At 35.8% G+C, this 15,855-nt stretch overlaps 1 protein-coding gene across 1 annotated transcript; it reads left to right on the top strand.

Moving 5' to 3' along the window:
* The first annotated feature begins 167 nt into the window (after window positions 1–167).
* LOC144438624 (uncharacterized) lies at window positions 168–15,779 on the top strand. The gene is made up of 13 exons (XM_078127728.1): window positions 168–327; window positions 4,126–4,324; window positions 4,442–4,498; window positions 5,065–5,178; window positions 6,396–6,503; window positions 6,592–6,699; window positions 7,692–7,802; window positions 8,150–8,278; window positions 8,629–8,796; window positions 9,925–10,117; window positions 10,703–10,977; window positions 11,860–12,011; window positions 12,678–15,779. Exons 1-13 carry the CDS (start codon window positions 220–222, stop codon window positions 12,852–12,854), a joined length of 1,899 nt encoding a protein of 632 aa, XP_077983854.1. The 5' UTR covers window positions 168–219; the 3' UTR covers window positions 12,855–15,779.
* The last annotated feature ends 76 nt before the right edge of the window (window positions 15,780–15,855 follow it).

The following is a 15,855-nucleotide window of genomic DNA, read 5'->3' as shown; positions in this document are numbered from 1 at the left end:
TGACCTGAAGATTTAATTCAGCCACCTTAGCCTGTAAGGAGAGAATTGAGAAAGAATGACCAACTGTTGACTGTTTCCACTCTGCGCATGTGCGTCTATTTCTTTCAACCACTTTCAACCTTTAGGCACATCACAGCCAGGCACTTCAAAAGTTTGAATAGGGACAAACAAATACAATTTCAGCACGGAGCAGTAGACACTGTGATTCCTTCAACCAAAATGTGGAGGTTTGCCCTTCTTTGCGTTATCTACCTATCTCTTGCTGCAGCATCTGGAGGGATGAATGATGGCAGTAGAGATACCGAGGATACAGACAAGATATTGAAGGTGAGAAGTGAGGGATGCTGTGTAACAAAAGTAATATACATGAAATATGAAGGAAAGTGTATGAAACTATCATTGACTCTGCTCCACCCTCAAGTCAGTACTTGTCCAGGTCTCTATACATTAGGCATATTTCATCATTGCCTAAGCTAAGCTATACTCGTATAAGACAACTACCTTTCCTTTGGTTGTCTTTGCAAAGCCTGTAAGAACACACCCTCCACACGATTTTTTCACATGTATCAGCCGTAATTGTCTTTTTAATGGAAGAAGTTGTACAATTTAGTAAGAAATCTTAAACATTGGTATTAATGTAAGAATTAAAAATATTAGCTTTCACGGTTGTCACATGTAAGCTTATTTTGTCTTTATATATTAATTTGTGGATAAGGAGCCCATGTATGTCTGGTGAATGTTCATGCATGCGTGTCCAGGCGGCAGTGAACAAAACACCGATTTTTACATAGCTCGAATTTCCGTTTCGAATTTTAACCCCCTAACCAACTCTTTGAAAACATACATCGGTTCTAGCTAGCTTTTGCGTCACCTATTGGCCTAATATGTTGGGCTAAAACTTGCTTTTTAGTCCGATTCGGTTTATGTACATTCTCTTATGAAGTTTGCCAGAGTCTATCTTGACCAGCAGTGTGTATTTCAGCCAAATTATTACAAGGCATCAGCATCACACAAGTAGCCATTATTATTTATACACAGGGTTGAAATATTCTTTAAAAAATTAGTAATTTATTTAGTTATTAGTCATATGTCTTATATGCCTTTGTTTGATAATTAGATGTTAAACCTCTGTGGACCCTGATAGGTTAGGACACTAGATTGCACAAATGATAGAACCGAGACATGTTTACACAGAGTTTGTTATATGGTGAAAAACACCAGCCGGATAATCCACCTATGGAAATATCCACATCTTGCTCACTGCCGTGTCCAGACTAGTCTGGATGCCAACTGTGGTCTAACCACAAAGACATAATGTTATTAATGACTGTGTGGGTGGCTGTCGATGAATTTGAAATTACATCTCATGACTTGTAGAGCAATAGGTTTGACTATACTGTGAGTGAAGGTATAAATTGTAACGATACTGTATAGGAACAAGACTATGTCCAGACACGCTTTTAGCCACAATTACTGTGTAGTATAAGTACCCAATTGATAACTTGCAAGCTAGTTAAACTTTCTTTGTTATACTACTTGCTAGACTGTGATCGAACTTTACAAATAATCCTTGACCACATTTATCCTTGGATACTACTGTCCTCTGGAGAACACATCTCATGCTAGGTAAAGATAATTTTATTCAAATATTAAATCAAGAATGACGTCTAATAAGCTCAAAGAGACTTCAAAGGTGTCGGCATCATCGACGACTGCTTGACACATTAAGTGACAATTTACAAGTAAAATAACAGATAGTCAACGAGTTCGGGAGGGTTATGTCTTTCAAGTGTCTAAGAACCTATCAACTTATGTGCCCACAATGCGGTTGTAACGTGATTGGCTCAAACGGATATATAGATCACACCCCTAAGAAAGAGTGGGTTATGGCTCCATATAACCAACCGAAAACAAGGCCTCTGATTGGCCAAGTCGGTCTAGCCGTAGTATAAAACATTGTATGGCGGATGCCCCCATAACATTTAACATTATATAGCGTGGTGTTCGATATTGATGTATAAAGGTCTGCAAAGTCAAAGTTTGTAACTAAGGCAACGACCTGTGATCAGCGATGATGTCCTGCACACTAATAAGGCACTTGGCGGGAAAATGAATAAGTGAGGATATTTTCGCATTGTAACAAAATAAAATAGTTGTATTTTTGAACCTTGACCTTCAACCTATCTGTGTCCTACTCTTCCATATATACCGGCATTTCTACCAACAGGTTATACAGACTTTAGGTAAAAATATCCTGAAATATTTCATTATACAGTTCCTTTATTTACTCATATCTAGAACGCTTTAGACCGTGACAAGCCAGCAATTGTCCTTAAAACTCAGTGGTAGTCAGCTTCTCACCGCACCTTGGAATTTGCAATATCAACAAGCACTGTCTCTCTCTAACATCTATGGTCATACTCATTGAATTCTGAACGAGTCAAAGGTCAACAGTTTACCAACTCTCCACGTCGCCCCTTTTCATTGTTGCTCTAACCCAGTAATTCTAACCGTCATATATATGTCGCGGCGACTCCTTTGAGGTTGCTGGGTATTTAGCAGAAGGTATTGTATTCCAAGTCGTATAGCCAATACAACATCATGAACATGGGTTTATTTATTTACAAATAATGTACGGATCGTCTCGTTTAAGTTTATATTCATCCCTACTTGACAATATTTCAAAGCGATTCCTCTCTACAAGTACGATACCGGGCAACATACATAATATACGTACACGTTATTTCAGAGATAGCTATATTATCATCGCTAGCCACCATACAAACACCACTGTCAACAATCTACAATACAAGGAGACTGACTGATAATACCAACACAGCCATGTATTACTAGTAAACTATGTCCTCGTAAACGAATGCCAAACTGATTGACGAGGAGACTCGTCGGTTGTGTAGCCATGATGATTATGGTATTCAGACCACTGAGCACGCCGGACCCTCCTTCAAAATCTGAATACAAGACATACATCTTTGCCAGGTCATGTGTTTAAAATCGTATATACACTAAAGTAATAATACATAATACAATGTTCATTAAAACAAAAATGTGATCAAGGTAAAATGGTCAAATTGCTGGAGTTCACACATCAGTAAAATAAACATGTTGAGAAACAACCTGCAAAAAAAGAACAAATTGATCAATAAAACAAGTCTTAAAAGTCGTTAAACTCTAATAAAATACATGGTACAATGATTAAACTTAAAATACAATAATCAGGTACACATAAAAAAGTACCTGTGTGTAACTTTAATGGCTAACGTCACCCAGTCCAGTCTGTAGTTAGGTGTTTGTTCACATGTTGTTCTGCAGTTAACGTTCTGTTGTGCCGAAAAAAATGCCATACGGACAGACAGAGAGACAGAGAGACAGACAGACAGACAGACAGACAGACAGACAAACAGATGGGCAGATAGATAAACAGACAGACGGACACATGTATCGACAATCTTGACTATTTGTTCTAGACCTAATAAAACTTATATATCGTATTGTAATACATTATATACAGTAACTACTAATGACATTTCTTGACTAAAGAACACAGTACCACATAACATTTATTGCTACAGTGTCAAATGTTCAATTTGTTTACAAGATTCAAGAGTCTATTCTAGGTTTACAGTAAAGATTAAGTAACATGCGCCAAATTTTAGGGGATTAATTTTTAGAACTACAGGACATATGGAATGTTAAAATGTTGTTTATTATAGTGACATACGAATAAAACAAATTGTGAATCAAAAGAACAGAAAGTTAATACATCTCCCAGCCCATTGGGCTTCTCTGTCACTATGAAATTAAATAAATAAATCTAAAGAAACGCGAAAATGGAAAGAGCATAATTCTAACAAGTAAAAAAAAAGTGACAGTACTACGATCAAATACCTGGAATAATGACTTTCCCTATATGTGAGTGGATATGATCATAGTAATTGTATCGCGGTTAGCTTACATAAAAATAGGAAAAAACGAACACATTCTAACAATTTTGATTCTCTGTGCAATTCTAACCTTTCCGTGAATAGTATAAGATGTCATTCTCTGTCATTCATATTTCTATCACTAACTCTCCTTAATTAACGATTATATGGTTTTTATGTATAGGCGTTGGTCAAAGAATTGGACTTATTAGAGCTCATTCACCACAGACAGAAAACCGTTGGTAACTCGAAAATAGAGTCTAAAAATGAACTTGCAGGAGAGTCAGCCTTTCTGCCTCGCAACACGAACAAGGATGCAAGCACTCATGGTTCAAAGGCGATGGTTTTGTCAACTTTGATCAAGAAATATGCTCATGACAAAGGTATGCGATCAAATGTTATGGTGTGTTACATAAATTATTAATATTAATTACTCTCTAATCACTTTTGGGAAGTTTACTTGTTGGAAAATAATTACATGTATTTATTTTTATATTCAGAGACGACTCACCCTGACCGTAAAATCACTCAATGGATGCCAAAGAAAGCAGAGTCAGGTAACTTAAAAAACTACCAATAATTTCTAAAGCAGGGCTTTGATTTATTTACTTTCTACCTAACTAAATGCCACACGATGTAATGTTAGGTATTAGGTGGCTATGTAATGTGATGTATACACCTATGTGATTTAACCTGGTTGGATGTGGATTGTTTAATGCGTGGTATGGTATGGTGTGGGGTCGGGTCGGGTCGGGTCGGGTTGGGTTGTGTCGTGTCGTGTCGTGTCGTGTCGTGTCGTGTCGTGTCGTGGCTGTTGCTGTTTTTGCGTTGTGGTTTTATTGATGTTAAAGTACTTATTTACAGGATACGAGGAAACAATTAAACAATATAACCACCAATGCTAAAGTGTCTGCAACCATACTTTATTTTCTGTACTAGAACTCTGAATGGAAAATATGGCGGTATATATTAGGTACACTCGATAGATTAGTGAATACTATAATTTCACATTTGCTTAAACATCGACATTTCTCGTGTCATGTTGTATTATGTTGTATATAATGACTGACCATGTGATTTCAAAATTTAGTCACGTGATATTGTCATGGTCTTACCATTTCAGCATGTTATGATAATGAATTCACGTGTGTTGATAATGGTCATTGTATCAATGGTAACTGGGAATGTGATGATATCCCAGATTGTGATGACGGCTCTGACGAGGACCACTGTCAAGGTGATTTGTTGTATTTTTGGCCGTTTTTATTAAATTCTCTCAAATCGCCAGTTTTACCCACGGATACTTCCTAGTGATGACTATTGATGCATTTTTTCGACTATTTGATTGTACTACGCTATAACAGATAGAGAGAGTATTGTAGTTTATACATGCATGTTAATGTTCCTCAGGCGTAATGACCTTTACACATTTCATGTATCTGTCTTTTGCAGAAGGTGATTCATATACATTGTAATACAATTGTTGCACGTATGTGTCTCTTGCAGAGGGTGATTCATATGCATTGTAATGCAATTGTTGCATGCATCTATCTCTTGCAGAGGACGATTCACTGAACAAAGACTACATGAAAGTTATTACATGAAAAACGTGATTTTTATTACAAATATCGACGTTATTACAAATGTCGGCAATTATTACAAATTTCGGTGGTACAGCGCGTCCCTGTCATAATTTTGACAGAGAAGTCGCCGCTGTAAGAGACAGACACATACAACAATTGTATTACAATGTATATAAATCACCCTCTGCAAGAGACAAACACATACAACAATTGTATTACAATGTATATAAATCATCCTTTGCAAGAGACAGACACAAGTAACCATTGACTTGTATTACAATGTATATGAATAACCCTCTGCAAGAAACAAACACAAACATTACAATTATATCCGTTCAGACTTTTCTCATGAACAGCTTACATACTATGTACTATCTTCTGCAGTATTACTTGTACACAATAGCCACATTTAGTTTTGAAATTATTACAAGTATACAAGTGATAACAATTTCTTACAATCTAGTTTATTCCCTTGCGTGACTACCTACGGAATAATTACTATAGATATTTTCCAATTGCTAGCTATTTGTACCCTAAATGTTCAATAATTAACATTTTCTATTCGATTTAATTTTCCAAAATTCTCCTCACACTGAACTGTGAAGAAATGAACATCTTTTCGGGAGTCTCCATTGATTAAAACAATGTGAGGACATAGCATAATATAGCATGTCATAACATAGCGTAGCATAACATAGCATAGCATAACATAGCATAGCAAAGCATAGCATAGCATAGCATAGCATAGCATAGCATAACATAGCATAGCATCACATAACCACATAACATAAAATAACATAACATAACATAACATAACATAACATAACATAGCATAAGATAGGAGAATAATGTTTCCTTTCATTTTCCATAGATTGCAAAGAGGATGAATTCTCTTGTTATAATGGAGATTGTATTCCAAGTTTTTGGGAATGTGACACAGAAAGTGATTGTTCGGACAACTCCGATGAAGAAGGCTGTGGTAAGACTTGCAGTCTTTAATTTTGATGTGTGATTAATTTTGAAATATTTGTGTGACCTAGATCTAACTATAATTTCTGTACTTCTAGGCTGTGCTGATAAGGAATTTACTTGTGAAAATGGCAAATGTATCGGAAATGTCAAGGTTTGCAATGGCGTCGACAATTGTGGAGACAAATCGGACGAAGAATACTGTGGTACGAATATTAATCTTTCCTTGACATAATTATCGGAAGAAATTATGTATTCAGAAACACACTTACTTTATAATATTACAGGTGTAGACTACAACAACTGCTTTTCATATTCGGTGAATATTCTTATCTTTAATAATAGTGGAACTCAGGTTAACCCTGCTGAACAATTAAGGTTTTCATCGGCCACTCGCTTTCCCCTCCTTCAAAAGTGGCGACTGTCTTTGATTTTCTGGATTAATTATGTTACTAGTTGGGCACCAAAAATGTAAGCAATATAGTCTTACTATAAACGGGGCTGAGATTGCGTTGATGGGGACTTGGGTTCACGGTAATAATTTTGAATACTAGAATGAATGGCAAGACACTCTTATGATATAAATGAACTGATGGTATATTTTTTACTCTTCAGCATATAAATCACAATTTGTACAAAATAAGTACTCGGTATATAGAAAAGTAAATATTATCAGATCCGTTCACAAAAATTAAATAAAAGATACTATGACTTCGATTCTACGCTGTAGAAATTTTTGAATTTCGACAGCAACAACTTATGACAATTTACAATTACATAAATGTTACAAAGTAGTCAGAGTACAGGAATGCAGTTAGAATGTGACCTTTCTCTCCGTATGCACGACGACGACGACATGAAACACCGCAATAACCATAACCACAGCCACATATATCATAAGTTCTGGAAATAGAGCTACAAATGTATTTTCCAAAGTTAGTTAGCGTGCACTGTAAATGACGTCTTATATACGAGAACACCCTGTGTTGGAGGAGCTCCAGGACGGCCCAATACAACGGCAATTTGGACAACTATAAGTCGACTGCAACAGAGACACTAGTACTTGTGGACCGACCGCTGAAACGACAGTTGTGTATTGACGGGAGAGATAAATCAAGTATAGAACTAGTTATTCATATGATGGTTAAATAATCAAACAGGTAGCTATGCATAATTGTATATTTTGTATTTTACCTAGATTGTAAATATGATAGTGAATTTACTTGTGACAATGGAAAGTGTATTTTGAACACACAAGAATGTGACGGTAAAGATCACTGTGGAGACAACTCAGACGAAGAGAACTGTGGTGAGAATTTAATATTTTCAGTCGATCGATCGATAGAGAGCAATAGGGAGGGTGCGAGAGAGAGAGAGAGAGAGAGAGAGAGAGAGAGAGAGAGAGAGAGAGAGAGAGAGAGAGAGAGAGAGAGAGAGAGAGAGAGAGAGAGAGAGAGAGAGATAACAAAAAGGGAGACTTGGATTATAAACACCCTCAGGCTGTTGAAACACGAGTGGTACATAGAAATGTAGTGAATTGCCAGATGAGTCTATAGAAGTTAGAAAATTACCCAATTTGTTCATTTCGATCCTAAGATCTCACCGGCCAATTCTTACATGTAGTAAATCGTTTTCTCTTTTATTTTGTCCATTGAGTTTCATCTAGTGCAAACAGTTGCGCGGAAGGATATTTTACGTGTAATGACGGTGAATGCACCTATGACTACTGGGAGTGTGATGGCTTTACTGACTGCTTTGATGGATCTGATGAAGACAATTGTAACAGTAAGCAACTGTCGTTAACTACTCCTAATCAATACATAGTGGACAATAATACTGAGACGTTATTTTTTTTGCAATTTGAGATCAACCCTTTGCCAAATTCTTGACATCAACGTATACGCTGGCATTTAGTGTAAGATTATGGTCAACGTGGAACTGAATTGCCAAGTTTGACAGCAAAATCCCAGATAAATTTTGTTCAAATATTACGGTGGGAAAATTCTCAACTTGTGAAGTTGAAGTTAAAATCATGTACAAGTAAAACAAACACAGATCAAAGATTCTTCATAAATATTCGCCATTGATTTTACACCCAGGTGTGATTTTAACATGATTGTGTTTTACTTTAATAGATGGTGAAGGTTGGAGTGAATGGACAGATTGGGGAGAATGCAATGTGGAATGTGGTACAGGTGAACATTTTCGTTCAAGACATTGTTTGAATGATGAAGGCACAGGTTGTGATGGGAATAACGTAGAATACTCACTATGTCATCTAACACCGTGTTATCAGGAGGCAGGTAAATATAACCGCACACGGTCCCATACATAATGTAGATATCATCTCAATTTGTACACACTGCTGTGTGTGTGTGTGTGTGTGTGTGTGTGTGTTGGGGTGGGGTGTGTGCTGATGTGTGTATGTCAAAAACCGCCTTGATATTTAGTTGGGAAATTGTCGAAATGAAAATGATTGCATCAGAGATGAGCATTTTTGGTAAAAATGTGATTTTTGGCAAAAAAAGCACCCAACAACCCTTAAACGTCAAAACTGCTGAGCAGATTGGCCTGAAATGTTATGGAGATGTACATAGAGATGTGTAAATGAAGGATTGTTCATGATATGATGACCTCATCAGTGATATGAAAATTAGGTCTAAATATGTGAATTTTGGTCAAAACCTTATAACTCGAAAGGTGCTTCGTCAATGGTGCTGAGAGTTAGTGTGGTGTTATTCTGCAGATAGTAGTCAAGACAATTGACGTAACTGGCCCTAGCGACAATGCTTACGCCCTCAGCAACAACATGTAAAGATAACAACATTATTGGGTGGGCAAGTGAGTAAACATTTCAAAAACGTATGCAAATATCGATGGCAAGTAGATAAACGTTAAAAGAATAGCATATAATCACCCAGCAACTAAGATACCGCACATAGCAACAGTGAAATTGTCTTGCATATTGCATGGGTACACCAAAGAGGGATTAGCGCACGCGTATGTGGATAAATATTAAAGAAAACATAAACTGTATAGTTGTACTTCAACGCCATTGGGACTATTTTTATCCAGTTACCCCCTAGAGGAGCTAAAATATTGTTGAACCAATCGAGTATTTTCAGGATTGTACTATCTAACAAGATATCTTGTCAATCAGGTATTGAAATAATTACATGAAAAGGCAAAATTGGAAGTGAAATCTACCATTCTACAAATGGAACTGTCCATTTAAAGTGGCGTAAATATAAAAGTTACAAAAAATGGCTTGTGTGTGATTCCAAAACCAACACATGATATCATTGTCCTTTCATGTTCTTCCTAATGTTTTTTTTTTAGGAATTTCACTGAAACTAAATATGATCAAGAGTTTAAAGAATTTGTAGTCGTAACCAGGGGTCTCTCATATCTTTTCATCTTCTTATCACCAGCAACTGGTTGTGGAACTCGTAAAATGCCAGCCGCACCTCGGATTGTCGGAGGTGAAGACGCATCACCACAAGAATGGCCTTGGCCAGCACAGTTACATTATAAACCTTATGATGACGTAGTATGCGGGGGAACACTAATTGGGCCAAAGCATGTTGTTTCTGCAGCTCATTGTTTTTATCCTGACGGACCCTGGTAAGTTTGGTAATGGTTATTGAAGAACACTGAACATGCTAAACACAAAATGTTTACACTAGCGTAACTTCGAAGAAGTCGAGTTTTTTTTCTTAACTTGTTTTTACAGACATTTCCAATTATTAGCAAGGGTTGATGTAGTCTGTATTCTGACGCGGATCATATTTTGCCGTGCTCCTAAAACAACCTTCTGAAATATTTATTTATTTATTTATTTATTTATTTGTTTATTTATTTATTTATTTATTTATTTATTACTAATTATGTACACATATATAACCTATAACATACGATGTAATAATCAGCATGTGTATCGTGTACATTCTCTATTCTATACACATGATACAGAACTCGCTACCCACTGAGGATTCGAACACATTAATATAATCTGACATCGTCTTGACTTCACCTAACGTCCAACACACGCCATGTTTTAATTCTATTAATTTCAGCAACAATAGTATTACAGATAAATTGCAAAAACGTCAAGACGATTGTTGACAGTCTAGGGTTGATGCTTAGAAGCAGCTGTACCGTCCTCACTATAAATGTTACACAAAGTATCATTTCTTTCCTTTCTGACAGGACCAATGAAGACAACTGGATTGTTCGCTTAGGTAAATTTCAAAGGGACAGTGCCACAGGGTATGGCGACGAACCAAGAGAGTTGAAAATAAGACGTATTTATAGGCATAGACTTTACAATGAGGACACTTTCGATAACGATATAGCTTTGCTGGAATTGGACGAGCCAGTTGACCCTACAGATTATATCAACTATGCATGTTTAGACACTGCTGAGAATATTGATTTCGATGAACACTCATACTGTTTCGTAACTGGTTGGGGCAGTTTACGAGGTAAGTTGAACGGACGGTAATATAATAGCAATATCCTGTCCCTTTGTGAGTTGAATATTGTTAAACCAGTGTATTAAGTTAAACTGTTGTTCCAAACACAAACTTGAAAATTATTACCTAAATATTTCGACTGTTTGCGTCAGTCTGTGTCAACAGATTGTCCCAATATTCAGAGTACGTCAGCTTATCTCACGTGGGCTTAATAAGGAGCCATAGATGTCTCGACATATATATCCCCCCATGTCTCTGTTTAATGATGTTTTGTACCCCCGGATATAAATGTGTACTGTATATGTAAAGAAATTCGTGACTGAATAGGGAAGGTAGACTTAGTAAACGGCTGCGGGATTGACAGTGGGATAGGCGCGCGCATATATATTTATAATATACCTAGTGATAATGCTGTGCCATGATTCGCTAGAATGAGTCACGTGATAGGAAAATAGAATGACTATTTCCCTAGGGAAATACTGTAGTTCCATCAACTTTTACATGGTCACGTGACCATCGCGCGTTCACAGCAGGTCAAAATGGCAGCTTCTGACGATGTCGTCTGCCACCGCGAGTTCACAGCATGAGGTATATTATAAAACACATATTGCCTGGCCTATATTCCCGAGGCCAAAGGCCGAGGGAAATAGCATGTGATTCTGGTAACTCACAGTCACGAGGGGGTAATGAACGGGTGATATATATATATATATATATATATATATATATATAATATATAAAGAGAGATAGACAGACAAAGAGATAGAGAGATAGAGACAGTTAGGTAGGTAGATAGACAGACAGGCGTACAATAGACAGACAAGCAGACAGAGAGACAGTATCAGGATTAGATGGACAGCTTTCAAGATATCGTCCTCTCCTTCGAAACAGGTGACATACATAAGGTTCCCGAGGTTCTCCAAGAAGCAATGGTACCTCTTCTTTCTCTTCACAAATGTAATGCAGCAAGTGCCTACAATGGTTCTTTGACCTCCAATATGATATGTGCTGGCTATTTTAGTGGAGGTATCGATTCTTGCCAGGTACGTAAGAAGTATAAAGTCAGAATAAATAATGAACCAAAAAGAAGTTGAAATAAGGCTCATTGAGATGGAATGCGCCAATATCCCTGAAAATCAAAGTTATTAAAGTCTCGCCAAACTTTGCTATGTGAAAGCTTGTTCCTGGTTCATTTTAGGATAGATGGCATCGTTTTCAAGGAAATCTTGTCTTTTATTTTCCCATAGAGTTAAGGTGATATTCAGCGGCCATATTAGATTTTGAAATGGGTCAATTCTGATATCATTTTGACCGTTATGTGAAAACATTACTAGTATTACGGTGAGCCCGAATTAGCGTTTTCCTTGATTGTAACTGAGAATGACGATAGCTTTTATTGATTGAAGTATTAAAAACAGCACGAGTTTAAGATTTTATTTTCGAGGCGTATATTAACTTATCAAACTTCAGAACGTTAAGGCATTAGATAGATATGATGAGTTCTGACTAAAATATGATGTATTATACTATGTATTTCTTTCATTAGTCTTATTACAGGTAATGCATTTTGGAATACACTGGAAAAGATATTCAGTTTGGTGTTTCTTTTTCTGGTGTGTTTCAATATAAAAATTGATTATTCCAATTCAGATATTTATTTATCGTGTTTTTATCACCATCCAAAACTGAAATGTACTATTTTGTTTTAGGGCGATTCTGGTGGCCCATTGGTATGTATGCATCGTAATGCTGACAGTGGACTTGGCCATTGGTATCTCGTCGGTGTTGTCAGCTTTGGTGAAGGATGTGCAGAAGCTAACACACCTGGAATTTATGCCGATGTCAAAAAGTACATAGATTGGATTCGAAACAAAGGTGGAATTTAGTGAAGATGACAAATCCTGTTAATAATAGTATCGTGTTCTGTTTAGTCATTCAACTTTCGTAAGGGGACGGGCATTTTTAACCGACTGGGTTGGGGGAGGGGAGGGGTGTTTTGGAGTTGAACATGAGTTTTCTCAAACTGAGCCCCAGCTCCGATGACCAAAGCCTAAGTGACCCCGTTAGTAAAAAATCATTTTCCAAAATGACCCCCCCCCCACACACACACATGTATGTTTTAGCATCATTTTTACCTCCCGTAAGGGTACGGGAGGTATTAAAAGGGGAATGTCTGTCTGTGTGTCTGTCTGTGTGTCTGTCTGTCTGTCTGTCTGTCTGTCTGTCTGTCTGTCTGTCTGTCTGTCTGTGTCATCATTTGCTAAAAATCGGCTGGCTTAATTATAATGAAATTTGGAATATATAATCTTTAGGGTAATGGCTAGACCTGATTAGGTTTTGAGCCAGATCTGTTAATGTTTAATTAGAGAAATTTGCATATTAATGAAATCAACTAATTAAGCAATATCTTAAGACTGCAAACTTCAATTTCAATATAATGTAGTACATTCGTTAAACATAACAACATACATTTGTCCTATAAAATTTGGTGATGCACCTTACAGTAATAATGAACAATTTGCATAATTAATTGTTTTTGGTAATTAGGCTATATCTTAAGAATGCATCCTTCATATACAACATAATTTAGTACATACGCTAACCATGAGAAAACACACATGTCCTATCAAGTTTGTTGATGTACCTTTCAGTGTTAATGAATAATTTGCATAATTAATGATTCTTGAAAATTAGGCTATATCTTACAACTGTATACTTCAATTTCAATACAATTCAGTACATACATTAACCATAACAAATTGTGTATGTCCTATAAAGTTAGTTGAGGTACCTTAGTGTTAATGAATAATTTGCATAATTAATGATTTTTGGTAATTAGGCTATATCTTAAGACTGCATACTTCAATTTCAATACAATTTAGTACATACGTTAAACATAACAGAGTGCATATCTCCTATAAAATATTTGATATAGCTCAGTTAGTTTTAATGAAAAATTTGCATAATTAATTATTTTAGGTAACTAGGTTGTATCTTAAAAATGCAAACTTCAAATTTCGTATAATATGATACATATATCAGCCATAATAATACGCACCTGTCCTATGGAGTTTGTTCCTACAACTTTTACCTTTAATGAGTATTTTGAATAATGAACGATATTCAGTAATTAAGCAGTATCATGCAATCTTCAAATTCCGTATAATTTGGCACATACATTAACCTAAGAAAGCACGCTTGTCTAAAAACAAAACCTGTTACATAGTTTAATGAGTTATTTGCATAATTAGTGATTCCCTTACGGGGGGCATTCAGTTTAAATCTGGTATAGGTCTTGCTATATGATATGTTACTTTAACACTATATGAATATATATTGAATATTGGTATCTCAGTACACATTATACATCCATAGGAGACTATAATTACTTGCAGTTAATACTAACAACTCTTTCTAGTAAAACTAGTCTTTACAAAATGTAACAAATGTTGACAGAAAGCAACATAAACCAATTTCTGAAATGGCAACCTATGGTATACCTGTTTGTGGTATTATACACGGCAGTATGACCTGATGTAACAAAAATATGCAGACTCAAATACAACTCTCTGTGCAGTGTATTAATCAATTGTACATTATTTTCAGCGTTTGTATGGCTTCCATTAATATATTAAGATGTAGCCAATGCCGTACTGCTTCTACAATTTCATTTAGAACAAGTGTTTATCTTGAGAATAAAAAATTGGTTAAAACACAAATCGCAAGTTCAATCACCAGTTACATGTAAAACTGCCATCATTATATCATGAAATCTATTCTTGGTAGCCATAGTAACATCAATAGGGTTGATTTTGGTATGTGTTTATGGATTACTCCAGTTGACAAATAATATTTTACTCCAGTTTGGTTTGGATTGGTAGGTAAAAGAGGAGAAAATGGGTGGACACGAACATTTTCCTACTGTTCATTGCTTTTTTTTCAAAACAGTCCATATCAATTTGAAAACTACATCATATGTGGTGAAAATAAGAAGTAAAGTAACGTGGCACTAATAAATAAAACATATTATAGGACTTTACTATATGGTTCTCAAACACTCCATTTTTACCTTCCGTAAGGAAAGGTTATATATTAGTGGTAAAAAGTGTGTCTGTCTGTCTGTCTGTCTGTCTGTCTGTCTGTCTGTCTGTCTGTCTGTGTCTGTGTCATCGTTTTGTCAAAACGGCTGACTCAATTGAAACGAAATTTCGTGCACATATTTATAGGGTAATGGCTAGAACTTCTTTGCTTTTGGTATGCATTCCATGAAAATTAATAAAAAATTGCATAATTAATGGTTTTTCGATAATTACGCTATATCTTAAGAATGCACACTTCAAATTCAATATTCATATATTGATCATAACAAAGTGCATGTGTCATATAAAGTTTGATAATATAGCTTATAGTTTTAATTACTCATTTGCATGATTAATGAGTTTCAGTAACTAGGCTATGTATGAAGAGTGCAAGCTTCAAGTTCTATTATACAATGTGATACCTACATTCATGATACCAGGGTGCACATGTCCCTAAAGCTTACTGATGTAACTCTTAGTTTTTAATGATTATTTTGCATAATTAATCATTTTCAGTAATTAGGTTATATCTTAAGAATGTACATTTCATATTCAATATACATTGGTACATACTTCAAACATAACTAATCACACATGTTCTGAAAAGTTTGGTGATGTAACTTTTAGTTTTAAGGAGTCATTTGCATAATCAGCGACTTTCAGTAATTAGGCTATATCTTAAAAAGTGCACTCTTCAAATTCAATTAAATTTGGTACATACATCACACATAAGTAATCGCATATGTTCTGTTGCATTCCAATAATTATTGTGTGTAGGAATGAATATCTAAAGACTTTACCCTTTGGG

Source organism: Glandiceps talaboti, chromosome 8 (assembly GCF_964340395.1).
Source record: "Glandiceps talaboti chromosome 8, keGlaTala1.1, whole genome shotgun sequence".
Lineage (NCBI taxonomy): Eukaryota > Metazoa > Hemichordata > Enteropneusta > Spengelidae > Glandiceps > Glandiceps talaboti.
Note: the sequence above shows the minus strand (reverse complement) of the source record. Positions and strands in the feature narration are given on the sequence as shown.

Bases quoted from the DNA above. Each gene is read 5' to 3' on its own strand.
- LOC144438624 (XM_078127728.1), top strand. From the start codon at position 220: ATGTGGAGGTTTGCCCTTCTTTGCGTTATCTACCTATCTCTTGCTGCA. The intron at 6,504-6,591 runs GTAAGACTTGCA...CTGTACTTCTAG, and splicing joins CTCCGATGAAGAAGGCTGTG to GCTGTGCTGATAAGGAATTT. The intron at 10,978-11,859 runs GTAAGTTGAACG...CCTTCGAAACAG, and splicing joins TGGTTGGGGCAGTTTACGAG to GTGACATACATAAGGTTCCC.